The following is a 27,487-nucleotide window of genomic DNA, read 5'->3' as shown; positions in this document are numbered from 1 at the left end:
GATGGTTGCTACCACCCTTCTCCAATAGCACCTGTGGCTCTGTGACCTTCTCGTGGAACCTTCTCCTCTCTCTGACATTAAATTGTTCTGTCTATCTCCAGGGCCTGTTTCCACAATCTCCCTGCCAGGTCTTGTTTCTGCGACGTTCCTTCGTGGTCCTTCGCGATGTAAGAATTATCTTCATGCTTCCTCGCTTTCCCCAAAGACCAGCTGGAAGGCAGGTGCCCAGAGGGTCATGGGTTGCCCCTTCCCCACTTTGGAAGAGCTTTATAGCTCCCGCTGGCTTTAGAAAGTTCAAAGCATCCTTAAGGATCCATTTCATCCTGGGCCCCCCTCTTTTTGAACTATTACCATCTGGCAGACGGTACAGGACAATAAAAACAAGGACAAATAGGCTGAAAAACAGCTTCTATCGCAGAGCAGTAACTATACAATTCTACGTACAGTGCAATATTAATACAATACGAGGGTTTTTTAATTCAATTGCATACAATGTGAAGGAAGTGTGTTTTTGTTTTATTTTTATAGGGTTTTTAAAAAGTATAATATACAGTGAGGATGGCACTTAATTTCATTCTATTTGGTGCCATGACAATAATGGAAACTATGAAACTATGAAACTATTATTGCTTGGTCTCGGAGATCCTCCTGATGCCTTTGGAGAGGAGTTGACTACTAACAAGACCCGGCTTGATCAGATGGCCACACTGCCGAAAGATTTCTTGCATTGAGTCAGCTGCAGCCTGAGCCACTGAGGCTTCGGAATCGCCTTGCAGATCCTGGAGACCTGAAACAAATCCAAAAAACAAAGGATTTCAGGGATCAACCGTGAGAACCAACCCTGATCAGCGACAGAGCTTCTGGAGAAAAACTCCTTGTTTCAAGCGAGGGAACTTTGAAACTCACCCAGGAAAACTTCTTTCATTTGTTTTGAAGTCATCACTTCCGGTTGCATGTATTGCGCGCAGCAGCCTGGGCACGTAAAAAGAAAACGTTGGTGGGGTTAACAGAGACGGCTAAATCGACTGATTCAGGAAAAAAACGCGCAATTCATTGGTTTCCACTTGGAAGAGTCGCTTTGGGACTTTACGGGATGGTTCCAGGGATTGGGTCTGTCTAATAATAAGAAGGACTAGGGGTAGCTGTTCTTCATATGTTTTTGTCTCCAGGCCTCACTGGAGGCTTTCAAGAAGAGATTAAAGAAGAGATTGGACAGCCACTGCTCTGAAATGGAATCGGGTCTCCTGCTTTAGCAGGGGGTTGGACTAGAAGACCTCTAAGGTCCCTTCCAACTCTATTACTTTATGTTCTAGGACTGTGCAAACAACCATCATCTTGGAAAAAAATCTAAGCAGCCTTGAATCCAGTTAATACTAGAATGGGAGGCCAGCTGGAAATATTTCCAGAGAAAAAGCCACGGCTGTGGGTTTGCCTATACAAGAGAGAGGGATACAGGCCAGGTAGTCCTCAACTTCTAACAGTTCATTTAGTGACCATTCAAAGTTACAATGGCACTGAAAAAAGGAACTTACGACTGCTTTTCACACTTAGAAGCGTTGCCACATCAAGATCAAAATCCGGATGCTTGGCAAACCGACTCGTATTTATGACGCTTACAGTGTCTTGGGGGTCAAAGATCACTTTTTGCGATCTTCGGCTGAGCCAAATCCGGGAGGAAGCCAGATTCACTTAACAACCATGTGGCTAACTTAACAACGGCAGCGATACCCTTAAGAAAGAGGGCAGGAACTGCCTGAGAAACTGTTGCGCGATCGTAGCCGTTCCGGAGAAGCCACACGGTATAAGAGCAGCTTCCAGTCTGATTAAGCGACATGGCTTAATTCTGCATAGATTCTTTTGGTGACAAGGCCGCCCGCCTGTCTTGGGTTTTCCTGCCCTCCTTCCAGAGTTGGCATTGGTGATTACCAATTAAGAGGGCAGCTGCCTCGCGATGGGAAGAGTTCCGGCTCCTCAGGAATCCCAGCATCTGATCCAACATCGCAGGAAGGTTTTGCTTGCATTTATTCATCTGGGGAAAACAAGGCAACAAAGAAGCCAATGAACTATAGAGCTTCCTTTTTTTTTTTTTTAAACCAAGGGGCTGCTTTCTTGGTCAAAGCCAGCTGGGTGACTTTGGGAGTTCTAGTCCCTCCTTAGTCACGATGGCCAGCTGGGTGACTTTGGTGCAGTCCATCTCTCTCAGGGCAACCCACCTCACAGGGTTGTTGTGAAGAAAAGAAGAAGTATTAGGGATGCCCACCATCTTGAACTATTTATAAAAATAAGAAATGCAGGGCAAAATAAAGAAATAAACGGTTAGTATACTCTAATCTGGAAGAAAACAGGCCAGCTTGGCTCCTACTTACAACCACGTAGCAGATGTTGGAGTACATGCTATGAAGACTGGTGTACATTTCATAGTCAAACAAGTTGCTGGGAAAGCCCCCCCAGTTCATAAAGGACACGCAGGAGTCGAGGGTCTTCCTGGAGACCTGGCCGAGGGAGGAAAGAGGGAGATCCTGTCACCTAGTTGGGTCATGAAAGGTCTTCAAGGAAACAACCAAGTTCAGGGAGCACCAAGGACCCCACAACTTCAGGATTGTCTACAATGTCTTTGCATTCTCCAGAGTGTCCACGTGGTACAACCACGTTGCTCTGAGTGAAGATGGAGGTACAGAGTGGTCTCTGTGAAGGTAGCATGATCAGAGCAGGAGCTCAGGTTAGCCAGCCCTTCAACTCACCTCTTTTGTCCGATCATTTGACAGTTGTATGAATAGGGGAATAAGGCTGTTCAGGATGTTTTCGGCCATATTACTGTTCCGTAACTCCTTCAGTCCTTTCAGGAGCATGCCAAAAATGGTGATGGAGGTATTCCTCAGTTCGATGTCGTCCTACGAAGGAAGAGAGACAGGTTAGTCCCTCCAATAGCAGAATAGCCATGCAGAAGTTTCTTGAAGTTTGCAGGAGAACACACAAGTTCAGAGCACACCTATTCCCAGTTCAATGTCCATGGAGATGCTCAATCATCCAGGTCATGGTTGCCCCAAAGATGGGGACCCCAACTCCAGTATGCTGGCTGGAGAGTTCTGGGAGTTGAAGTCCTCACCTCTTAAAGTTGCCAAGGTTGAGAAATCCTGATCTAGACCAGTGTTGTTCAATCTTAGCAGCTCCTTCTGGACTTTCTCCCATCTTTATGGGAGAAAGAGAGAGATAGAGGGAGAGGGAGAATGAAAGGGAGTGCAGGAGGGAGGGAGGGAAGGAGGGAGGGAGGAGGGAGAGAGAGAGAGAGAAAGAGAGAGAGAGAGAGAGAGAGAGGGAGGAAGGGAGTGAGGAGGGGGAGAAAGAGAGGGAGAGGGGGGGAAGAGGGGGAGATGAGGGAGGGAGGGAGGGAGGGAGAGAGAGGTGGAAAACCAGTTTGTTATGATTTGGTTGACTTACATCATGAAAATGTTTCAGAAGGAGCGGAATGAGGTTGACTGCCTTCACCGCATGGGTTTTGATATCGAGGTTCCTGAGGAGGAAATGCAGGGTCCTTATAGCTTCTTTTGCCACGGTCTTCTCTTCGTGACAAGCGCAGTTTAGCACTGGCATCAAGAGGGGTTCCAAGATGTTCTTCTGGAGGAAGCAGGGAAAGAAACGAGCAATTAAACGGTCACTGGAGTTCTCTGAGTCTCACAGCGATCATGCCAAACGCAAGAGAAGGCCACAGAGCATAGAAGAAGAGGGTTGAAAAGGAACTTGGAGGTCTTCCAGTCCAACCCCCTGCTCAAGCAGGAGACCCTAGACTCTGCTGGACAAATGGTTATCTAAACTCTTCTTGAAAAGCTCCAGTGATGGAGCACCCATAACTTCTGGAGGGAAGTCGTTCCAAGGATGAATTGTTCTCAGGGTCAGGAAATTTCTCCTTAGTTCCAGGTTGTTTCTCTCCTTCATTAGTTCCTATCCGCTGCTTCTCGTTCTGCTTTCAGGGGCTTTGGAGAATAGGTTGACCCCCTCTTCTTTGGGGCAGCCCTTCAAATACTGGAAGACTGCTCTCAGGTCTCCCCTGGTCCTTAACAGAATACCAGAGATGGAAGGGACCTTGGAGGTCTTCGAGTCCAACCCCTGCTTAAGCCAGAACCCCTATACCATTTCAGACAAATGTCCTCCAAGAGGATCTGGCCTCTACTTGCACCTTCAGATCTTCCAGGGTTGCAGCCATCTTTGTAGAAGAGACACCACTCTAGCTGTCCTCTTTCTGCTGGTTGCCTTCTTCTTCTCCTTCTTCTCTCCTTCCCAGCCTTGTAGACTTCCCAGAGAGCGAGGTCACACCTGCTACTACCTTGGAAGCCACTCCCTTCCTGCCCCCCATCTCTTACCTCAAACGGGTGTTGGATGAGGTTCCCCAGTCCTCTAACGCTGAAAGTCTGTATCAGCGGATATGGCTGGGTCATCCATTCCTTCAGCACCTGGAGGATGTCTTGGATGACAAAGAATTGGCAAATTTCCGGGTGAAACAGCAGCTGAAGAAGAAGAGTGGAGATATGGAGCGTTAGCCAAGCCAAGGAAGAGAACTTCCCTGAGAGCCTCGACTAAAGATGCCACTTTCAGCCATTACGGGGAGAGAAAAAGAAAATAAACACAGTCCTCGGTTAGTGACCGCTGAAAGTCACAACGGCATTGACAAAAGAGATACGTCCATTTTTCAGAATTATGACCATGGTAGCATCCTCATGGTCATGTGATCAAAATTTGGGTACTTGCCGGTCCATATTTGAGTTGAAGATGTGGCTCTTTCGTCAACTTAACTGATCCGTTATGGGTGTACATTGTTATAATTTTAAATTGTTTTAATTGGGTTGTTGATTTTAATTTATTGTGATTTGTATTGGATATTGTTTTTGTAAGCCGCCCTGAGTCCCTCGGGAGAATGGCGGCATATAAATATATATATATATATGACGGTCGCAGTGTTTCGAGCTTACGTCATCCCTTTTGTGACTGTCTGATAGGTAGTGTAAATGATAGTTGCAAGAATACAAAAAATAATGCAAAAAGTAAAAGGAATTTGGGGTCATTGAGTCTTCCTTCCTCCCTTCCTCCCATCCTCCCTCCCTCAATCTCCTTCCTTCCTTCCTTCCTTCCTTCCTCCCTCCCTCCCTCCCTCCCACAACTTCTGGAGGCAAGCCATTCCACTGATTAACAGAATACCAGGAGACCTTGGAGGTCTTCTAGCCCAACCACCTGGTGAAGCAGGAGACCCTCTACCATGTCAGACAAATGGCTGTCTAGTTTCTTCTTCAAGACCTCCAGTGATGGAGAACCCACAACTTCTAGTTTCTAACCATAAAGTTCTGTTGAACCCTGGGCAACTTTCCTTGAGCTCCAGAAGGTTGGGGTGCATCTCAAGGTCTCCTCACCTCCGAAAAGAAAACCATCCCAATGGTTTTGTGTCTTAAATCGGGGTGGCGCACGTAGGTCTCAGCCTGTCGGAGCATGACCTTCAGCTCATGTTTCGAGTAGTTGAACAAGATCCTAAGAGAATAAATATGGAGAGATCAGACAAGATCTGCTGGTTAGGGAGAAGAAAATCACCAAGCTAGAGAAATCATGAGCTGAATGATCGATAAATGAATTACTCAATGAATTACTCCATTTAGAGAATTTCTCACCCTCCCTCTCTCCCTCTCCCCTTCCTCTCTCTCTCTCACCCTCCCTCTCTCTTTCACCCTCCCTCTCTCTTTCTCCCTCTCCCCTCCCTCTCCTCCCCTCTAATCTTTCCTCTCTCTCACTTTTGCCTTCTGTGTGTCTCTCTCCCTCTTTCTCTCCCTCTTTCTCTCCCTCTCCCCTCTCCGTCTCCCCTTCCCTCTCTCTCCCCTTCCCCCTATCTCTCTGCCTCCTCTTCTTCCTCCTCTCCCTCTGCCTCCCCTCCCTCTCTCACCCACTGCCCCTCGTAGCCAAGCTCTTTTGACTTTTAATTTCTTACCGGACCAGGTGGAAAATGCCTTCAAACACACTTTCAGGACTCATCAGCATCGCCCAACATTGAACCATATCTAAGTCCTTGAACTCCTCCTGATAGCCGGTGCGCAAGATGAGGTGTTTGACGGCTTTGACTGCGTTGCTAAATGAAACAAAGGCAGAAGAGTTGGTGCCAATCATTCAGCTGATCCCCCTGCACTTCCGACCGTTACAGTATCCCTATGGTCATGTGGTCAGAATTCAGACTCTCGGCAACTGACCCATATTTATGACGGTCGCAGTGTCTCAGAGTCACGCGATCCCCTTTTGGGACCTTCTGACAAGCAAAGTCAACGGGGAAGCCAGATTCACTTAACGACCATGGGACTTAACCAGTGCAATGATTCACTTAACCACTCTGGCAAGAAAGGTTGCAAAATGGGACAAAGTTCACTTAACGACTGTTTCCTGAGCTTTGCAGAAATGGAGAAAGGATCCAGATTGGGCCCAGGAGATTCCTTACCCCAGATGGTAGGTCTGTTCTGACCCGCTCTTGCCTGCTCCCAGCAGAAAATAGATGTGCGTCACGAGCGCCAGGAGCAGGCTGGAGAACTTATGCTGGACAATGGTTGCTGCCTCAGGAAGCGAGAGGAGGAAGGAGAGCGCATTGGTGGCCTAGAAACAGGAGGAGAGGAGAGTCAGCTCGGGCTCATCAGGTTACTTAGATTCCTCATCATCATCTATTTCTTCTTTTAACGACCCCCTAATCCCTTGCGGGGTGGAGTCTGGGCAACTGAATGGAGCTGAGGCTTTACTGGCTGGATGCCCTTCTTGTCGCCAATGCAGAGTTTTGTTCGGCAGATACATTCTCATTGTGCCCAGAGAAAGAAAAAAATCCTCATGTCCATGAAAGCTGAGCCAGGAATGTCCATGTCTGAGACACGGAGCAAAAGGTTGCTAGAAGTGGGACTTCTGAAACTCCCATTCTACACCCCCTCCAGACTTTGAGAGGCCAGTGGGGTGTAGATACAGGACAAAAGGGAGACAACGAGTAGCACAAGTGAGACAGAACTGGGGACAAAGAGATCGGTAACCTCACGTTTCTCTGTTTGTCTTCATTCCTAAGTGGGCTCTTGACTCTCCACCTCTTAGGGGTCCTTGGAGGGGCCCTGGGTGCTGTCTGAGCGTGTGTTTTTTTGTGGCAGATGTTTCATGACCCAGCTAGGTAACATCATCAGTGCTGGAAGAGTTAGGCTTAGAGGTAGGGTTAGACTGGTTGGGTCGGGAAACATCTGCAAGAAAACCACCAAGCTCAGTAAGCACCAAGGACCCCACAGTTCAAACCTGGACTACAAATCTATTGGTCTTAATTAATTAAATTTCTCCACCGGCCATCTGAGCAATCTGACACTGGGAAGTTTACAACAATGTAATAAAACAATATAACACATAATAAAAATACAGATTAAGAATATTTAAAATAAGATATGACACAAAGTACTCCGTTGGGTGTTTGCCTTTGTTGGTTCCTATCATGTATTTTCTTAAATCGAACTCTTTTTTAGTTATTTCTGTAAGAAATAACGTAAGAAATGAATAAAGGAATCAATTGAATTATGAATGATTGGATGAGTAAAGGAATGAATAAATGAAGGAATGTATGAATAAACGAATAAATCAATGAACGGATACATGAATGAATGGATTAATGAATAGATGAACCGATGGATGGATGGGTGGATAGATGATAGAGCTGGCTGGCTGGCTGGCTGGATGAATGGGTGGATGGATGGATGGATGGATGAATATCAAAGCTGTTCTGGTGAGGAAGCCCACAGATGCCTCTACTTTCAATGGGGCACTTTGGGGGGAAGGGGGGCTTACCTCAAATTTTGCTCCGATTTCAGCCCCCACCAGTTTGCCCTCTGCCTCCCTCCAGCCAGGGCGTGCCTGCTCCTGATGAGGAGACCCCCGAGGGTGACTCCTCTGCTCAGCCCCTTCCCCCTTTCCTCAGGCCTGGCCCACCTGCAGATCTCAGGAAAGGAGAGCCACCGGTTGAGGGCTTACCGCAATGGGCATGATGGATTTGCTTGTTCCCCTCCCAATAGCTTCGGTGCTGGGATCGTGGTCATCAAGCCTTTTGAGGAGGGGCTTCATGATCTTCAGGTTAGCATAGGGGTCTGCAGCCAGCGCCCTCCACAGTTCCCTGGCACTTCTGTGCAGGTGGAAAAATGGATTGGGGAAAAAAATCAGATTCTTTCCCCATTTTCAAAGAGACGGCCATTCCAGATAGATTAACCCCCCCAACGGAAGAAAGGGTTAGAGAACCGATGGCCAAATGAACTGCTTTAAGGCATAGAAAAAAATATAGCTACAGGTAGTTCTCGACTTGCAACCGTTTGTCTGGTAGCCATTCAAAGGAGGGCCTCTGCGCCACCGGAAGTGCCAGAGAACCCAGAACTGGTCAAGGGGGGGGAGGTTTCTAGGAGCAGTGTGTCTACAGAATTAACCCAAAGGTGCTTTTCACAGAAGGACCGAGTTGGAAGGGACCTTGGAGCAGTGGTGAAATTCAAAAATGTTCCCAACCGGTTCTGTGGGCGTTGGTTGGTGGGCATGTGACCGGGTGGCCGTTTCTTGGTGGTCATATGACCAGGCGGCCGTGGCTTGGTGGTTATGTGTCCGGGTGGGCGTGGCTGCACAACTGATTCACACACAGTGCAGAACCTCACTGAATCACAGAGAGCTCAAAAGCAAACGATCACACTTTACACAAAAGTAACCCAAAAGCTACACAACTGACTCACATACAATGCAGAAGCAGCTGGACTTTACACAAAATGGCCCCTGCAACAAACAGGAACCTCACAGACAATCAGGCACAGCTGATTTTCTCACAGCTGACTGGTAGTAAAAAAATGCTGAAATTAGAAATTACAAAAAGGTTCCGACATTGCCCGGCACAGCTGATTGTCGTACGTTTTAAAGCGTTTTTTCTTACTACCGGTTCGGGCAAACAGTAGCAATTATTACTATCGGTTCGGGCGAACCAGACCAAACCAGAGGATTTCACCCCTGCCTTGGAGGTCTTGTACTCCAAACCGCTTCTCAGGCAGGAAATCTTATCCCATTTCAGACAAATGGCTGTCCAATCTCTTCTTGAAAACCTCCAGTGATGGTGCACCCGCAACTTCTGGAGGCAAGTTGTTCCACTGGTTAATTGTTTGCACTGCTAGGAAAGTTCTGCACATTGTAGGTTGCTTCTCTCTTTGATTCGTCTCCACCCTTTGCTTCTTATCCTGCCCTCAGGTGGTTTGGAAAATAGGTTGACCCCCTCCTCTTTGTGGCAGCCCCTCAGATATCAGAACACTGCTATCCTGTCCCCCCTCAATCCTTCCTTTCATCGAACTAGAGAGACCCAATTCCTGCAACTCTTCTTCATATGTTTTAGGCTCCGGTTCACTAATCATCTTCGTTGCTCTTCTCTGCACTCTTTCAGAGTCTCTGCATTGTTTCTACAGTGTGGCGACCAAGAAAGTTAAAAAACCAAGGAGGTCCAGCTGCCTTTTGGAAAAGCACCTTTGGGACAATCATGACCTGGATGGTGGAGACAACCAGCCTAGGAAGCTCTCAGAATTCAGATCGACTGCACAGCCAACCAGCGACTGCACTGGCCCTCAACCAACCCAATGCAACCTCCCCCCCAATCAGCACATGATCTGCCCACCCCAAGCTACAGATATTCACCCCTATCGCAAATGGTTGAGAATCTCTGTAGAGTACAAGAAAACAGGAGGCACATCTCCTTGAGGTTCTTCTTACCCATCGCACGCCACCGAGCACTCGAGGAGAATATCCACGACTTTGTTCACCCGTTTGGACGCCAGGTGACACACTGCCTTTAGCGTTTGTTGTTTGGTGGCAGGGTCCAAGATCTTCGGGAGACGTCGGTAGATCTCCTTGAGGATCATGGGCAGCTATGGCAAAAGAGAAATCCAAGGGATGACCAACTTTCTCAACAGCCCTAAGATTACCTGGTGGTCTCCATCCAACCCTAGCCTTCTTAAATCCAGCTGAAGTGTTGTCACCAAGTCAACAAGGTCTCACCCATTCTCATCTTTCTTTTCTACAAAATCTCCTCTATCCCTTTTGCTCCAAACCCTGCCATTTTCTTACCTCCTCCATGTCCATCCCACATTCTTCCAAGAACGAATTGAGCAGGAGTCCCGCAGTGTGTGAAATGTTTTTGTCCAGGTGTGTCAGAGCTGCCAGGGCTTTTAAGATCAGGTCGTTTATTTGAGACGGGCTCAGATGCTCGCCAAAGGCCTATCGGAAAGAAGAAAAGGAGACCATGAAGAGATGCATCAGGGTTTTGACAAGCCAGAGACTTTGACCCGTATCTGGGGACAGCACCCCATGTAGAGAGGCAGGCCGTATTCCATGACATCCACCACGTGATATTAGGATGTGGGTGAAAGAAGCCAACATGGCAGCCGAGATCGCCTGCTCCTAGACATTGTGGGGGATGGATATCCACCCTCCGGCCTTTGGAGCCTGCCGTCCCCACTGTGATATTGACTTTTTTGAGTATCTCCAGGTCAAGAGGAGGAGAGAAAGGAAGGTCAATAAGAAGCCAGGCAAAATGCTGAACGAAAACGTACCGTAGCCATTTTGGAGACGTTATTATAAAATATTGTTGGGCCCGAAAAGGAGAAGTCTTCCCTCAGCCAAGTGACGACCTTCCCCTTCTTGTTTCTAGGTTTCTCATCCATTTCTTTGGTTTTGGAGGGAGGAAAACAAGAGAAGGTCAGATTTTGGCATTCGGAACTTCTGAACATCCTTCGTCTGACGGCCGGTTTAGTCGTTCCAACAGAAGAGAAGATCTGTAGCTCAGGGCTGACCTGAGGGGTCCCTGGTGCTCTCTGGGCTCGGTGGTTTTCTCGTTACCTAGTTGGGTCATGAAACCTTCACAAGAAAACAACAAAGCTCAGAGACACCAGTCCTCCTCCTCCCCCCTCGCTCCCTCTTTCTCTGCCCCCCCCCTTTCTCTTATCTCACTGATCAGGAACGAAACAGGTACAATGACCTCTTTAGTGGTCCAATTACAGGCAGTCCTCGACTTACGGCCACAATTGAGTCCTAAGCAAGACAGTTATGAAGCGAGTTTTGCCTCAGGTTGCGATTTTTTTTCTTGCCAACGTGGTTAAGTGAATTGCCGCAGCAGTTAAGTTAGCAACCCGGTTGTTAAGTGAATCCGTCTTCCCCATTGACTTTGTTTGGCAGAAGGTCACAAAAGGGATCACATGACCCTGGGACACTGCGACCGTCATAAATCGGAGTCAGTGGCCAAGTGTCCAGATTTTGATCCCGTGAGCATGGGGATGCGGCAACGGTCGTAAATGTGAAAGACAATCACAAGTCACTTTTTTTCAGTGCCGGTTAAACTTTGAATGGTCACTAAATGAATTGTTGTAAGTCAAGGACTACCTGTAACCCCTTTTCTAGGTTAACACAATAGATGGGACTGTAAATGGAGGGGGAATATAGGGCTACATAAGAGACAAATTACATAAATGAAGGAATGAAGGAATGAACCAACAAACGAATGAACAAACGAATGAATGAATCTAACCGGATTTAACCCAGACTACCTTGGTCTGATGTGCAAATGAAGCATTAGGTTGTGAATTGATTGTGTGCTGCCTGGGGAATTCTGGGCATTGAAATCCACATGGCTTAAAGTTGCCACTGGGTTAAGCTTTTAACTAGCCAAATTTAACCGATCCTTTTCTTTAGGTAAACCATTGATATAAGTGCCTGTCTTTCAACCGATTGTGGACGGCTCCCAATTAAAAATTAGAAGACACGTAAAATGGGGTTGAAACTATAAAATTAACAAATAATGTATTGCAATTATAAACCCTCTTTAGCTCTTTCCTTAACAATGCCCACTCAACCCGTAACTTGGTTAACCCGTTTTCTGGCTCCCTGCAATACATGCAGCCATCCAATGACTAAAAGGTGGCTTTGCAAAACACGCTAAGACCCAATCCATGTGCCAAGACTCACAAGCCCAGGCTGGCTGATGGCAGATGCCTAGCCTAACTCTGTGGTCGGCAAACTGCAGCTCGCGAGCCACATGCGGTTCTTTGGCCCCTTGAGTGTGGCTCTTCCACAAAATACCACCTGCGGGCGCGCACGCACACTGTGATTGAAACTTCGTGGCCCATGCGCAGAAGTCGGTTTTCGGCCTGGGCGAGTCTATTCTGAAGAAGTGGCGTTAGAAGAAGTGGGGGTGTCTTGCGGGCGAGAGACGGGAGACGGGAGACGCGGCGCAGGTGGGCCATGGGATACGCAGCGTGGGAGAGGCGCACGCGATTCATGCACGAGTTGAGTGAGCCAGTCAGTCAGCAATCTCCTTGTGCAGTGGTTAGTGCTAGTCGCATCCGCCAATCACGCGCGGGTGACAAAAGTAACTACTCGGAGCATAAAGTTACCTGTATTTTTCCAACCAGCTGCAAATCCTACAGGTATTTTTGTCATCAATTTAAGAATTGTAATTATTTTGTGTTGGTGGCTTTATTATTATAAAATGAAACATTTTTTTAGGTGCCCTGTTTGACATGGCTACAAAGAAGAAGCAAAGAAAAACGGAAGACGAAAACCATGAATTTAAAGTTGAATGGACCGAGACTTTCGCGTTTGTTCAAAACTTAAATGGCCTTCCGACCTGTCTCATTTGTCAGGAAAAATTGGTGCATAACAAGAAATCAAATTTGGAGAGACACTTTAAAACTAAACACGTGCCATTTAGTAGTAAATATCCTGTCGGTGATGCAAGGAAGAAAGCAGTTGAGGAACTTCAGAAGAGTCAAGAAAAATCAAGTTCTGTATTTGATTACTGGATTCAATCTTCCAACAATGTTAATATTGCAAGTTTTGTGGTTAGTCAAAAGATTGCTAAGAGAGGAAAACCATATACAGACGGCGAATACATAAAAAGTTGTTTTATAAATGCATCCGAAGAGCTATTTCGGGATTTTAAGAACAAAGCCGATATTCTAAAAAAAATTAAAGAGTTACCATTGTCTGCTAAAACAGTGAAAGACAGAACAGTCAAAATGTCTTCTTTTTTTTTTTTTCTTTTTTTTTTTCCTTATTCGGGTCTACATAGTTATGCGAACAATCATTTTCAAGCATGAACCTTATCAAGAGTAAATTGAGAAGTTGTCTTATTGATGAGAACCTGGAATCATGCCTAAAATTAAAAACAATATACAAACCTGACTTACTCAAACTTTCCAAGGAGATGCAAGGCTATTGTTCACATTAGTGTTTGTCAGTCATTGTCATGATTTAATTTTATGGATATTGTAAGGTCAATTGTAAGGAATTTAATTTTATCAATAAATAATATCAAAACAACACTTTTAAATATGAGGGAAGCTTTTCTCAACAGGTTTCAGGAATTCAGAAACAGCAAAGCGACGTTAGCCTTTGTTAAAAAGCCTCTTAATGCTACTGTAACAGAATTAAATGTTTCTCCCTTTAATATTGACATTGGCAACTTTGAAATGCAATTGCTGGATTTCAAAAACAAAGAATTGTGGAGCTCGAAATTTGAACGTCTTTGTGCTGATACAGAAATATTGGAGAAAAATAAATGTGAACTTAGTTCACAGCACAAGTGGTCTGCTTTGAAAGACCCGGAGAAGGAAGATATGATGATTTTTAACACCCGGAATAGTATTCCTGACTCATATCATCAACTGAAAAAAATAGCGTTTGCTGTTTTTTCCTTATTCGGGTCTACATAGTTATGCGAACAATCATTTTCAAGCATGAACCTTATCAAGAGTAAATTGAGAAGTTGTCTTATTGATGAGAACCTGGAATCGTGCCTAAAATTAAAAACAACATACAAACCTGAGTTAATCAAACTTTCCAAGGAGATGCAAGGCCATTGTTCACATTAGTGTTTGTCAGTCATTGTCATGATTTAATTTTATGGATATTGTAAGGTCAATTGTAAGAAATTTAATTTTATCAATAAATAATATCGTTGTTAAGTATGAGATCAAGTTTTATTCAACGTACCTATAGTTTAACTAAGACTTAAAACTTTAAGTAAAGTTTATTAAGTTAATTTTAGGGAATGTTGTGGAGTGAAAGAAGATGTAGTGTCGAGGAGATGGTTTGAACATATAAAGAGGATGAACGAAAGGAGATAGACGAAAGAAGTATACAGGACGAGTGTGGATGGGAGAGATGGAAGGGGTCGACCTCAGCGAACGTACCTCCATCAGATTGAGGACGTTCTTAGCAAAGGCCAGTTTAGGAGTACCCTAATTAAGTTAATAACAATGTACCTACCTATCTAGTTTAAGTTTAACCGATTTGGCTCTCCAAAGAAATTTCAATCGTTGTACTGTTGATATTTGGCTCTGTTGACTAATGAGTTTGCCGACCACTGGCCTAACGGATCCACTTAACGTGAGAAACTCAGTCTTCAAATGACCCCTGGCCCTGAGAGGTGCCAATACCAACGGCCAATTCCAGGCATCTCTGCCCAGGCAAACGACCGGGGTCTTGGTCACGCCACAAGCTGTGCCACCCAGTGCTCTCCTGGGCAGTGCGCATCCCTGGGCTCCTGGCAGCCCTTGGAGTCCAACTTTCTCACCCATTTTGCTCATGATGAGGTGGTGGAGGTGGTAGGCGGCCTCTGCGGACGTCTGGCCAACTTCTTTGCTGGTGTCGCCAACGTGCAGGCCCAGCAAAGCCACCAGCTGTCCCAGCAAAGAAAAGTCACCTGTGGGCTAATGAAAGGAAGCAAAAAGGAGGGGAAAGATGAGAAGGGGGGCTCATGAAGGTTTCAGCCAACTGAAATCAGAGCATAGGAACCATAGCACCACAGAATCCTAGAATCCTACCTTTTAGAATTCTAGAATCACAGAATCTTAGAAACATAAAATCTTAGAATTTTAGAATTATCCAATATTTGAATCTTAGAAGACTAGAATCATAGTCATAGATTCATAAAAGCAGTGAATCCTAGAATCTTTGAATAATAGAATCTTAGAATCATAGAATCTTTGAATTTCTAAATCATACAATCTTTGAATCTCTGAATCTCTGAATCTCAGAATCTTTGAATCCCAGAATCTTAGAACCTTAGAATCCCAGAACCTCAATTGCTGGAAGGGACTGTGGAGGTTTTCTCCTCCAACCCCTTCATCAAGCGGGACTCCTTCTATCCTCCTGGTCACATCCCAAAGATGCTTTTTCCAAAAGGCAGCAGGACTTTCTTCTTTTTCTTCCTTTCTTTGAAAACATCTCACTGCGCATCCCAAACGGTGACTTACGTCGAAATTGACGTTTTCAGAAACGAACTTCAGGAGGTGTCTGATGCTCTTGATGGCCCTCTCTCTCTCGTGTCTCTTGGGAGATTCAATCCAGGGATTAATGTGCTGCCAGGAAAAACAAAGGAGGAGGAGGAAAGGAAGAATTTGTGATTCACAGTTGGAAGAGCCACAGAAGTTGCCAGGACTGGGGAGAAAATCTAAGGAGCTCAACAAATTTGAGACATTGGTCAATTGAGGTCTATTTTAGACTGAAAACTAGAGTAGCAATTGAAGATTTCTGGAATACAACTAGTCTTACAACAGTTCATTTAGAGCCGTGGTGGCACAGTGGTTAGAACGCAGTATTGCAGGCTAATTCTGCCAACTGCCAGAAGTTCAGCAGTTCCATCCTGATCGGCTCCAGGTTGACTCAGCTTTCCATCCTTACCAGGTCGGTCAAATGAGGACCCAGATAGGAGAAGAACCTGGGTCCTCATTTAGAGAGGGCTGTAAACCACGGTGAAGCGGTATGTAAGTCTAAGTGCTATTAGTATTTAGTCACTGTTCAAAGTTACAATGGCACTGAAAAAGGGACTTATGACCATTTTTCACACTTATGACCATTGCAGCATCCCTATGGTCACATGATCAAAATTTGAACACTTGGCCAATGACTCATCTTTATGACGGCTGCAGCATCCCAGCTCGGTCCCTAAATGAATGGCTGTATGTCGAGGACTTCCTGTATAAGTAGTCCTTGACTTACGACCAGAATTTGGGGTGCTTACCAAGGTGGATGTTAGGCGACTTGTGACTGGCTTTATGACCTTTTTTTGCCAGGGTTGAACGAATCCCTGTGATCCTTAAGTGAATAATGCAGTCATTAGCCGAATCTCGCTTTCCCCGTAGACTTTGGCTTGTCGGAAGCCAGTTGGGCAGTTCGCCAATGGTGTTCAGGTGACACCCCCCCCCCCAGGATGCTGCAACCATCACAAATACAGGTAGTCCTCGACTTATGACCACAATGAGTCCAAAATTTCTGTTGCTAAAATGAATCCCATCGGCATCGACATAATCTGCATCGGTCAATTGCAGAAGGCAGCTTTACTCGGAACAGCTGCGAGGCTCTATGACAGGGGTGTCAAACTCGATTTCATGGAGGGCCGAATCAAGGTTGTGTTTGACCTCGAGGGGGGCGTGGCCGAGGTGGGAGTGGCCAGCTCAACGTCTCTCGTGTCAGGGGCACCTGTGGACTTCCCTGAGACCCTCCCTCACTCTTATTATCATCTCCTCCCTCCCTCCCTCCCTTCCTCCTTGCCGTGGGACAAGAGAGACACGAATATCAGAGAAATAGTGGAATAGAATCATTAGTGAAAAGATGCCAGAGGAGGGACAAAACAAATGTAAATGACAAAAATGAACATCATTTTTTAACTATTGAAATGAGTTCAATTGAATGGTTGAATTGTCCCATGGGACGAGTTGTCCACCCAACAGCCACATTTGCCTATCCCGGGTCCTTGGGAGGGGCTCGACAGCTGGACAGAATCGCCAAATCCAGCCTAAACATCTGGCTGACCAACCCCGAGAAAGAATCACTCTTTACCGTCAAGACATCCTGCAGGGAATCCAAATTGGGAGCCTCGGACAGCAAGGCGGTGAGCATGGTGTTGCAGGTGGTCACCATCTGGTCATAAAAATCCTAGAAGGAGAAAAAGAATATCTAAAGGAAGAAGTGGTGTAAAGGAAGAAAGAGGAAGAAATCCAGGGCTGGGGAACTTATGGCCCTTTCAGGACGACTGGTGGACTGCAACGCCCAACAATCCTGAGCCAGCCACGGACTTCTGGGAGTTGAAGTCCACCCTTCTGCAATCAACGGAGTGGCCCGTCTTGCAGGGCTGGTTTTTCTTCCAGAGTTGGAGGAAATGCTTTCTCGGCTGAACACGAGGAACAAAAGGACATTGGGCTCCATGGATGGATCCAGAGTTTTGGAGGAGATTTTGAATCATGCTTATTTCCAGGTGGATCTCAGATGGCTTGGCTCCATCTGGACTGCTCACCTGAGTTTGAGCTGGTTGTCCTGGGCCGTTCACGTTCAGTTTTGTCACCAGGTAAGCCGGCAAGGAAAACACCTTCTGGATGCTTTTTCTCACCACTTTAGACCTCATCTCGGAGTTCAAGGGGGGCTTCATACGGCTGATGATAGACGAGAAAAGAGGAGGAGGGTGAGAAGATCATACTCATTAGGCTAAAAGGGACCTCGGAGGTCTTCTACTCCAACCCTTGCTTGATGGTCCTTAAACCATCCCAGTCATATGGTTGTCCACTCTTTTCTTGAAAACCTCGAGGGATGGAGCACCCCCAACTTCTGGAGGCAAACTGTTCCACTGATGGATTGTTCTCGGTGTCAGGAAATTTCTCCTGGATCTCTCTTTGATAAGCTTCCCTACATCGCTTCTCATCATGCTCTCAGCTACTTTGGAGGGGAAGTTGACCCCCTCCTCTCTCTGAGAGCCCCTCAAATATCAGAACTCCCCTCATCATCCTGGTTGCTCTTCCCTGCACTCTTTCTAGAGTCTCAACATCTTTTTTATATTGTGGTGACCAAAACAGGATGCAGGATTTCTCTCTCTCTCCCTCCCTCCTTCCTCTCTCTCTCTCTCTGTCTCTCTCTCTCTCTCTCTCTCGGCAGGTACATACCTCATGCAGGTGATGGTGATGATCGCTTGATGGAGATTTTCGATGGACAAGGGTCTCGCGGGCTCATCTTCAATGACTTCCTGAAAAGAGAAGGAAACCCATCTAAGAAAGAACCTGAGATACGGCCACCCTCCAGCTGGCCCTCTTCCCAGCCCTACGCTTTTTCTGGTTGACACAGGAAGTCCCCAGCTTACAACTGGTCACTTAGCCACCATTTAAAGTTTTGAGGGATCTCTTCAGGACTACTTATGACCCAGATGCCAAGTTCCGAGAGGCGCCCCTTCCTCAGCGATCCTGTGACCCCATTTCGGTCACTTGGCCACCAGCTTGCATTGATGGCAGTTTGCAGTGTCCCGTGACCATGATTTAAGTCAGGGGTGGGCAACTGTGGCCTCTTGATGACCTATATAAAATTGGGAAGCCAGATTCCCTTAACAGCCGTGCGATTAACTGAACGAAAATGATTCGGCTAACAACGGTGGCAAGACAGGTCGTACAATGGGCAGAATTCCCTTAACAAATGTCCCTCTTAGCAACAAAACCTTTCAGGCTCCATTGATTGGCATTCAATTCGGTTCAAATTCACTTCCAAAAAGAAAGACGCCCAGGAGCACCTGCCTCCCCCCCTCTCCCCACTTACAACGATGTTTGTGACCAGTTCCTGTTTCTGGGGCAAATCGAGGTCTTGCCTCCTGCTGTTGGCAACAGCTTTGGTGATCATGATGATGGACCTCATGAAGGCTTTCTTCAGCCCTTCGTCCTGGAAAACCCCAGTGGGAATGAAAAGAAACCAGAAGGAAGAGGATGTATTTATTTATTGAAACCTTTACGTAGCCGATTGTCTTTGGTTGAACTCTGGGGGCCCCCAATCAAAACATCACTGGACACTCTGGGTTCTAGTCCCACTATAGGATGAAAGGCAGCTGAGAGACTTTGGGCCAATCACCAGGAGATGGTGAGTTCTAGTTCCTCCTTAGGGAAAAAGGCCAACTGTCTTTGGGCCAATCACCAGGAGACTGTGAGTTCAAGTCCCGCCCTAGGCACGAGAGCCAGCTAGGTGAGTTGGGGCCAGTCTCAATCCAAAACACGTCACAGAGTTGTTGTGTGGAAAGGAAGAAAGAGTGTAATGCACGAGCGCTTCCTTGAGGATAATAAATGCAACAAGACCATAGATTCTCCTCCTCCTCCTCCTCCTCCTCCTCCTCCTCCTCCTCCTCCTCCTCCTCCTCCTCCTCCTCCTCCTCCTCCTCCTCCTCTCCCACAACATGCTAGTTGGGTCATGAAATGTCTTTAAGAAATCAAACAAGCTAAGGACTCCGGATTATAATTGTTCTTGTGATTAAACTCAGCATTAAGAGAAGTAGAGGGTGGAAACCTGCCTACCTTTTTCATGCTGGAATACTGATAGAGTATTTCTGAGACAATGTTGTCCAGGAAAGGCATCATGTCCTCTACTTGCGCTCCCAGGACTGCCTGGCCATAGCAGAGTATTAATGTGGTCCGAATCCATCTCTCGGAGAGAGTCTGTGAGTCCTGTCAGTCCAAAGACGAGGGGGTCAAACTCTTTCCCAAAGCACCAGAAGACAAGACAAGAAGCAATGGATGGAAACTGATGGAGCTTCTTAGTCATCCAGGTCACGGTTGCCCCAAAGGGGCTTTTTCAAAGGCAACTGGACTTTGTTTTTCCTTGAAGAGGTTTCGCTTCTCATCCCAGAAGCTTCTTCAGGTCTGACTTGGGTCAAAAGAGAAGAAGCTTTTTGGATGAGAAGCGAAATGTCTTCAGGAAAAAACCAAGCCCAAGCCTTTGGAAAAAGCACCTTTGGGTCTACTCGAGGTGTTTGTTGGGGCAGCTCCTAATCTTCTCTAGCCTTATAAAATAGTTCTCCAGGAGATGGAGATGGAGAATTTCAGCACCACCTACATCTACGAGATCTATGACCAATCTGAGGAGACCTGACAGCCTGGAGCCTAAGTCCTTCTAAGCACATTGGACTTTCCTTCCCAGAATCCCCCAGCCTCCTTCTGCACTGAGTTTCAGACCTTGCAACCCCATCCCTGGTCTTACCTCAATGGGGGCTTCTACTGCAAACGGTCCTTTTGTCTGCCTGAACTGGCCAGCCTCCTCCAGGGCCACCAGAATCTCAGGCAGGTGGCAAAAGGATGCCATTCGAATGGATTCCGAGATTCCCTAGGCAAAGCGATGTTTGTGAATTAGGACATTTATTGATTTATAGGTTCGATTTATATGCCGCCCTTCTCCGGAGACTCAGGGCGGCTTACAATGGGTTAAGCAATAGCCTTCATACTTTTGTATAGACCTGCTTAGTAGGGCTTCCCCCCCCCCAAGCGGTGTTCTTTTTAATACAAAGTCAGCTTATTGCCCCCACAATCAGGGTCCTCATTTTACCTACCTCGGAAGGATGGAAGGTTGAGTCAACCTTGAGCCTTGTGAGATTTGAACTCACAGTAATTGCCGGCAGCTGGCAGCTAAGTGCTACTTAACAGCATTTTAGTCCGCTGCACCACCAAGGCTCTTATTTGCACCTAACCCTTTGTCTTTACCTTCCGCTTTCTCCTCCCCTTCTCCACCTCCTGCTCGTCCTCCTCTCTGCAAACCCCAGGCCCTTCTAGCACTGATGAAATTACCTAGCTGGGTAATGAAATGTCTGCAACAAAACAACCAAGCACAGAGAGCACCAAGGACCCCACAGTCCTCCTCCTCCTCCTCCTCCTCTCTGTAACCCCCATTCTCTTCTAGCACTGATGATGTTACCTAGCTGGGTCATGAAACATCTACAGGAAAACAACCAAGTTAAGAGAGCACCAAGGACCCCACAATTCTCCTCCTCCTCCTCCTCCTCCCTTCACCTCTATTCTGCAAAACCTGTTCTCTTCTAGCACTGATGAGGTGACCTAGTTGGGTCACTAAACGTCTGCAAGAAAACATCCAAGCTCAGAGAGCCCCAAGGACCCCACAAAGATGGAGGTCTCAGCCCCCGCAGGCATCCCACTGCCACTCACCTCTCGGTCTGTTTCTTCCTGGAGTGAAAAACTTAGAAGGCTTTGGAGCTGTTCCGTCACCAGGTCCTTCTGTGTTGAGTTTCGCAGTTTAACGCCATAATATTTGTAGAGGCTAATCTGAAGGTGGGAAAAAGAGTCCGTGAGTCCTAGGGAGCTCCACCAAACGGCCAGAAAAAGGAAATATAGGAGAAATTAGGATCAGAAAAGGACTCCGTGTGGTCAAGCACACGGAAACTGGTCCTGGGTGACCTGATCGGGGAGATGGGCAGCATACGAATCTAATAAGTCAATAATTGCCATTTTGACTTTCTTCTTCTTCTTGAAAAGCTACTTTAACCCCCCTCCCCCATCCCCATAGGTGCCCTTTGCTGATTCTCTGTTTGGCCGTCCTGAGATCCTTTATGGTTTCTGTGGAGATCTGGCAGCTTCATCTTTTTACATGCATTAGCTCTCCGTGGTGGATTGGGACAACTTGCCATGGCCCTCTTGGCTTGGCCAACTAACCATGGCCAACTAGCCATGGCCTACTTGCCGTGGCCAACTCACCAGGGAACAAGAGTTACACTAATAGCAGGGTTCCAATACCTCAAGGGTTGCCAAAAAGAGGAGGGGGTCAGCCTATTCTCCAAAGCACCCGAAGGCAAGACAAGAAACAATGGATGGAAACTTATCAAGGAGAGAACCAATCTAGAACCAAGGAGAAACTTCCAAACAGTGAGAACAATTAACCAGTGGAACAGTTTGCCTCCAGAAGTTGTGGGTGTTGCATCACTGGAAGCTTTTAAGAAGAGATTGGACAACCGTTTGCCTGAAATGGGAAAGGGTTTCCTCCTTCAGTAGGGGGTTGGACTAGAAGACCTCCAAGGCCCCCTTCCAAGTCTTTAGTTCTATTATTCATTGTCTGTCTAATATCGAGGAAATGGTGGAACAGAAGCGTCAAAGAAAGGAGGCCTCAAAGGAGGGACAAATGAAACATAAACGACAAATGTTAAAATGATTTTTAACATTATTGGAGAGAACGGAATGGTTGAATTAACCCGCGGTGAGTCTGCTGTGGCTCGTGGGCAGCCACGGTGAGTTGGCCATGGCAAGCTGTCCTCTTCTGATGTTGCATCTAAGATAACTGCGGCCCTAAAAGTGTAAAACCTCCGCATATTTACCTTGTCTTTAGACAAGACCTGGGACGTGCTTTGCTTCTGGTCGATGGGCGGCAATGCGCTTGTTTTCCTCCTGGGCAGTTTGTGGTCTGAAGGAATCTGCTTTGCCAACAACAAGAAGAACAACAAAAAAGAAGTTGTGAGAAAGTGAAGGAGCAGAGGAAGGAACAGCTTTCTGTGTGTTTCCAAGGGGAGGATTGGTTTCCCTTCTGCGTCCGGATGCATATTATAAGTAATTTGACTTTTCTAGCTGGGACAGACACGAAGCACGTAACAAGGACCATCCGGATTGTATCAGCTGGAGCTGAGGCAGCTTTTGAGATGAACGGTTGGAAAATCTCTGCCACAAATTGTGAGAACTTGATTTATCACCATTTATTGTTGTGGCCCTCCAGCAGCCGAATCAGAGGAGGAGGAGGAGGAGGAGGAGGAGGAGGAGGAGGAGGAGGAGGAGGAGGAGGAGGAGGAGGAGGAGGAGGAGGAGGCGTGGGAGTCAGGGCCAGCATCAAGGCAACCTGAGAGCTCCGAGGGGGAAGAGGGAATGGGGCTGGCAGAGAGAGAGACAGAGGAGGAGCCTGGGCCATCCGTCAGCCCTCAGATGGAGAGTCAACAGCCCCCAGGTCTGGAGGTGGCTGATGAGGAAGAGGAGGAACAGCTGGGTCCAGTGCCTGACGCGCGGATACACAGAAGGCAGAGGAGAGGAGAGCAGTGGAAATCTATGGGCCGGTCCTTGGGACAGACGAGCCACCACTGCTAGCGAAGCCCCTCCCTAGCTCTGGGGATAAAAGGCAGGGGGCGGAGATGAATAGATGGGGCAGACAACGATTCTTCTCCCTGCCGGATGGACTTGTTAGCCTGTGGTGAGAGAGAAACTTTTTGTCGGGGCTGCTGGCTCTCCTCATAAAGGAATCTTTGAGTTCACTTCAGAGGGTTTGTCGTGTTTGGGTCAGAACATTTATTTACTGACTGTTCGAAGTTATAAAGGATAGTTTACAACTGAAAAAAATGGACTGTTTCTCGCACTCAGGACCATTTCGCATTTCCGTGGCATGCAGAGAGCTTCCGGTCCCTGTTGTTGCTGCCCAGCATTCAGTGCCAGACAGTGCAACAGGGCGGATGGTTGTCTTGTAGGTCTTAGATTTAAGATGGGTGGCCATTCGTCTGTCCAGTAACACACTGGTGAGTTCTCGCCAACGTATCCAGGCTGCATTCTCCTTTGCTCTCACCTCGCCATTGATGTCACCATTGACATTGGAGGTGGGATCCCAGATACCAAAAAATGTCCACCTTCTTTAGGTTTTCTCCATTGATTTGAAGCATTCCAGGGGTGGTGACAGTCCCTAAGTATCCTGTCTTGATGTTGAGGTGGAGTCCAAAATGGTTGAGGCAATCATTCCATGGTCGTTCCATGATCCTTCCAGCAAGGACCCCCTAGTTCAGCAAATTCTCCATAACTACATTTGTCTACTTTTGGGATAAATGATCTCCACCGAGGCAGCCCTGGCTTCTGGACCCTCTCCACGATGGACCTCAGGGCCCACCGCGACACAAACCCAGCTGCTTACCTGGAAAGGACGAAGATGGTCCAAGATGGTCTCTAATATTTCTCTCTCGTCCATGAGATCCAAGATTTCTTTGACGGGTCTGCCTTTTAATGGCTTCCTGCTCTCCCATAAATTTTTAAAGGACTCGTCAGAGAGTTCTGAGAAGAAGAGACAGACAGAGATTGATGGGCAATTCGACAGGACAAGCCTTCTCAAAGCAGAGAGAGACAAGGAGTGCGTAGTGGATCACCAGGCTGAGCCTGAGGGAGGGGTCAAACGTGTCATAAGTCTCGAGGCCCTGATCTTCCTGTCCTTAGACAACCATCTTATATATGGAATTGGAATTTTTTATTGCTTTGAAATTTCATGATGTTGTAATCTTATAATTTAGATCTAGCCTTTGAAAAAGGCTAAGAGGGAGGGGTCTTTCCTCACCTCTGAGGGTAAGATGTTCCCTAATACAGTGGCAGCAGTAGAGAAGACCCTCTTCCTAGGCCCCACAGTCGAAACTCTTTGACTGATGGAGTCTGCACCATAACGTCCCTACCTGATGAAGGACGATTGCAGGATTTGGATTTGGGTAGTTAGGAAAAGGAAGGAAGGGTGTACTAGTGACATGAGAGCAGTCTTCCAGTATTTGAGGGGCTGGCACACAGAGGAGGGGGTCAACTTATTTTCCAAAGCACTAGAAGGTAGGAAGAGAAACTTATTGCTTAATGCAATTGGTCTCTGGAGAAGGAAGACCTCTAAGGTCCCTTCTGGCTCTGTCCTGATGGATTGATTGATGGAGGGATGGATGGATTGATTGTGTGGGGTGGGCTGATGTGATAGGACAAGGCTGGTTCCATAGGTAGCCCAGCCCTGTAGCATCTATACCTGGATATGAGGGAAGGATGGTGTCTTGAGAGCGTTTTCTCCCCGGAGCCCTTTCCCTCTCGGGCCTCCTTGGCAAGGAAGGGGGCTCTTTGAGGCCAGGCTTCATTTCCCCCTGAGAAGCCCTCAGAGGGGTCCTGCGCACCAATTCTGGCAGCACCAGTGCTGGAGGCTGCACCTTCTTGCTCATGTCCACTGGAGCTGGGGAACCCTTTACAAGAAGGGGCAAGACCTGCGTGGTTCTTTGAGTGGCCGAAGAAGTGGACGGGTGGGAGCCAGAGAAGTGACTGTTCCACTGCCATGGGTCATTATTCGTAATTTGTGGATGGGACTCCTTGCTGTCCTCCTTCTTCAAGAAGGGCAACTTTTTTAGCATGTGGTCCATCCTCTCGTGAAGAGGGAGTTCTTGAACTGGATGGAGATCCTGTCAATAAAGGAGAAGTTTTGTAACTCCAGGTTGAAAGGAGGGGTCCTTGGTGCTCCTATCTATCTATCTATCTATCTATCTATCTATCTATCTATCTATCTATCTATGTATCTATCATCTATCTATCTATCTATCTATCTATCTATCATCTATCATCTATCATCTATCATCTATCATCTATCATCTATCATCTATCATCTATCATCTATCATCTATCATCTATCATCTATCATCTATCTATCTATCTATCTATCTATCTATCTATCTATCTATCTATCTAGTTGTCTATCTATCTATCTCTATTTATCACATGTTCTTCCTGGGTCAAGAAGCTCAGACTGCCCAAGGAGCTGCTGATCTACAGAGGAATTTGGGAGTCTCTCCTTTGTACCTCTACAACTGTCTGGTTTGGCACAGCAACCAAACTAAAAGTCCCCTAAAGAGAGAAGACGGCAAGGAAATTACAGGCAGCAGAGAGAAAGCAGAGTTGCTTAACTCGTTCTTTGCATGCAAAAAGAAACTATAGCCCAACCTACCAACAACGTAACTGTGAAAGACAGACTAGAAATAAAAGTTGAAAGGCTTCAGCGAGGTATTTGACAAAGTAGAACACTCCCCTCCGCTCTGCTCTGCTCTACTCTGCTCAACACAACTCAACTGAACTCAACTATCCTCTACTCTCCTCAACTCTCCACAGCTCCCCTCTCATCCCTTCTGCCTTTATATCTCTGCCCCAGGGGCTGTGACATCACCGCATTATGTTCTCATGGGGGACAGCTGGTGTCATGACCCAAGGGGCCTCTTACTCCCCAAGATAATAGGGATGGGATATGGAGGGTCCCCTGGATAACCCCCTTGATAACATTAGCGACATTATGGGGAGCAAAGCTAGGGGTCACTATGGAATGACCCACTGTGATGGTGTCCCTCAACATGCTAGATCTCAAAAGCACCTAACCAAGATTAAGGCTGATCAACTTTGTTCTTTGATTGGCTAAGTCTGCCACTGAGCATAGGACTAAAACATTCCAAATTAGTAAGGGAGTAAGGCAAGGTTGCCCCCTATCCCCATTATTGTTTATTTTGGCCTTAGAAGTTCTTTTACGGAAAATTAGAATTAATGAGGAGATAAAAGGACTGAAGATCAGGAAGGAAATTTACAAGACGCAAGCATTTGCAGACGATGTAGCCTTAATCCTTGAAGACCCCATAGAATCAGGACCAAAAGTGCTAGAGGAATTAAGTAAATATGGAGAGGTGGCAGGCTTCACATTGAACAAAACCAAAACCAAAGTATTGATTAAGAATACAACTGAGAGCCAGAAAAACAAGTATTAGGACTACAGGTTGCCAAAAAAATTAAATACCTAGGAATTTGGATTACATCAAGATGTTCGACCTTAAAAGACGACAATTATACTCCCCTAATTAGGAAGATGAAACAAGACCTTGACAGATGGAAGAAAATAAGATGATCACTTTTGGGCAAGATAGCCACAATTAAGATGAATATTCTCCCCAGAATACTATTTTTATTCCAAAACATACCGGTAAATTTAGAGAAAAAGTTTTTTTTAGAATTAGACAAAATCATCAGAGAATTTATATGGGAGGGGAAAAAACCGAGGTTTTCTATTAAAATTTTAAGGGGCAAAAGAGATATAGGTGGATTTGGACTCCCCAATTGGGAAATATATTACAGGGCAGCTAAGCTAGTCTGGATAAGAGATTGGATCACCCTGGAAAATGAGAGGATTCTTACCCTAGAAGGCCACGATTTGCAAAAAGGGTGGCATGCCCACATTTGGGATGTAGAGAAGAAAAGGAAGACATATTTCCATAGACATAAAATTAGAGACTCATTGATACAAACATGGACCCCGATTAGGCAAAGATATTACAAAAAAATTCCAAGTTGGCTCTCAACGATGGAGGCCCTGATCCACCCCAATAGATGGGGGATGGAGAAAATGGGCTGGTACAAAGATATCTTAGACGAAGGAGGGAATCTTAAATCAAATGATACTTTACGAGAGCAAGGAATAACTTTAGATTGGTGGACCTATTCACAAATAAAATCTAGATATCACAAAGACAAAGAACAATACGGTTTAGAACTTGGATCAAATGGATTGGATAAAGTCCTGATGGGAACAAATAAAAAGATTCTGGCCAAACTATACAACTATTTATTAGGTGATGACAAGTCCGAAGATATCACAAAGAATCAAATAAATGCATGGGAGAAAAATATAGGGCGTGATATAAATTTTGGGGAATGGGAGGAGGCATGGAATAGGAATCTTAAATTGACTACAGCGGCGACATACAAGGAAAACCATTATAAAATGCTACATAGATGGTATTTAGTCCCGGCCAGACTAGCAAAGATATACCCTAATATACATCCTAATTGTTGGAAATGTGGCCACGGTCAAGGCACCTTCTTTCACATGTGGTGGACATGCCCGGAAGCGAAAGGATATT

At 46.3% G+C, this 27,487-nt stretch overlaps 1 protein-coding gene across 1 annotated transcript; it reads right to left on the bottom strand.

The window, feature by feature from the left end:
- Positions 1–501: 501 nt before the first annotated feature.
- LOC148111611 (maestro heat-like repeat family member 5) lies at positions 502–25,723 on the bottom strand. Its single transcript, XM_087880821.1, has 26 exons — positions 25,537–25,723; positions 23,722–24,997; positions 22,160–22,255; positions 21,000–21,116; positions 20,044–20,166; positions 19,362–19,511; positions 18,619–18,738; positions 17,979–18,058; positions 17,339–17,474; positions 16,885–16,980; positions 15,300–15,404; positions 14,618–14,753; positions 10,599–10,717; positions 10,114–10,263; positions 9,760–9,914; positions 8,008–8,155; positions 6,464–6,615; positions 5,966–6,103; positions 5,400–5,514; positions 4,359–4,502; positions 3,439–3,615; positions 2,742–2,891; positions 2,367–2,492; positions 1,927–2,029; positions 907–972; positions 502–787 (listed from the first exon to the last, which is right to left on the bottom strand). Exons 2-26 carry the CDS (start codon positions 23,773–23,775, stop codon positions 624–626), a joined length of 3,120 nt encoding a protein of 1,039 aa, XP_087736947.1. The 5' UTR covers positions 23,776–24,997; positions 25,537–25,723; the 3' UTR covers positions 502–623.
- Between the last annotated feature and the right edge of the window lie 1,764 nt (positions 25,724–27,487).

The sequence above is a fragment of the Pantherophis guttatus genome, chromosome 18, assembly GCF_059756535.1.
Source record: "Pantherophis guttatus breed Tessera chromosome 18, ASM5975653v1, whole genome shotgun sequence".
In the NCBI taxonomy this organism is placed as follows: Eukaryota; Metazoa; Chordata; class Lepidosauria; order Squamata; family Colubridae; genus Pantherophis; species Pantherophis guttatus.
Note: the sequence above shows the minus strand (reverse complement) of the source record. Positions and strands in the feature narration are given on the sequence as shown.

Bases quoted from the DNA above. Each gene is read 5' to 3' on its own strand.
- LOC148111611 (XM_087880821.1), bottom strand. From the start codon at position 23,775: ATGGACGAGAGAGAAATATTAGAGACCATCTTGGACCATCTTCGTCCT. The intron at 16,981-17,338 runs GTGAGCAGTCCA...TTCTCCTTCTAG, and splicing joins GACAACCAGCTCAAACTCAG to GATTTTTATGACCAGATGGT. The intron at 3,616-4,358 runs GTAAGAGATGGG...TGCTTCCTCCAG, and splicing joins TCATCCAACACCCGTTTGAG to AAGAACATCTTGGAACCCCT.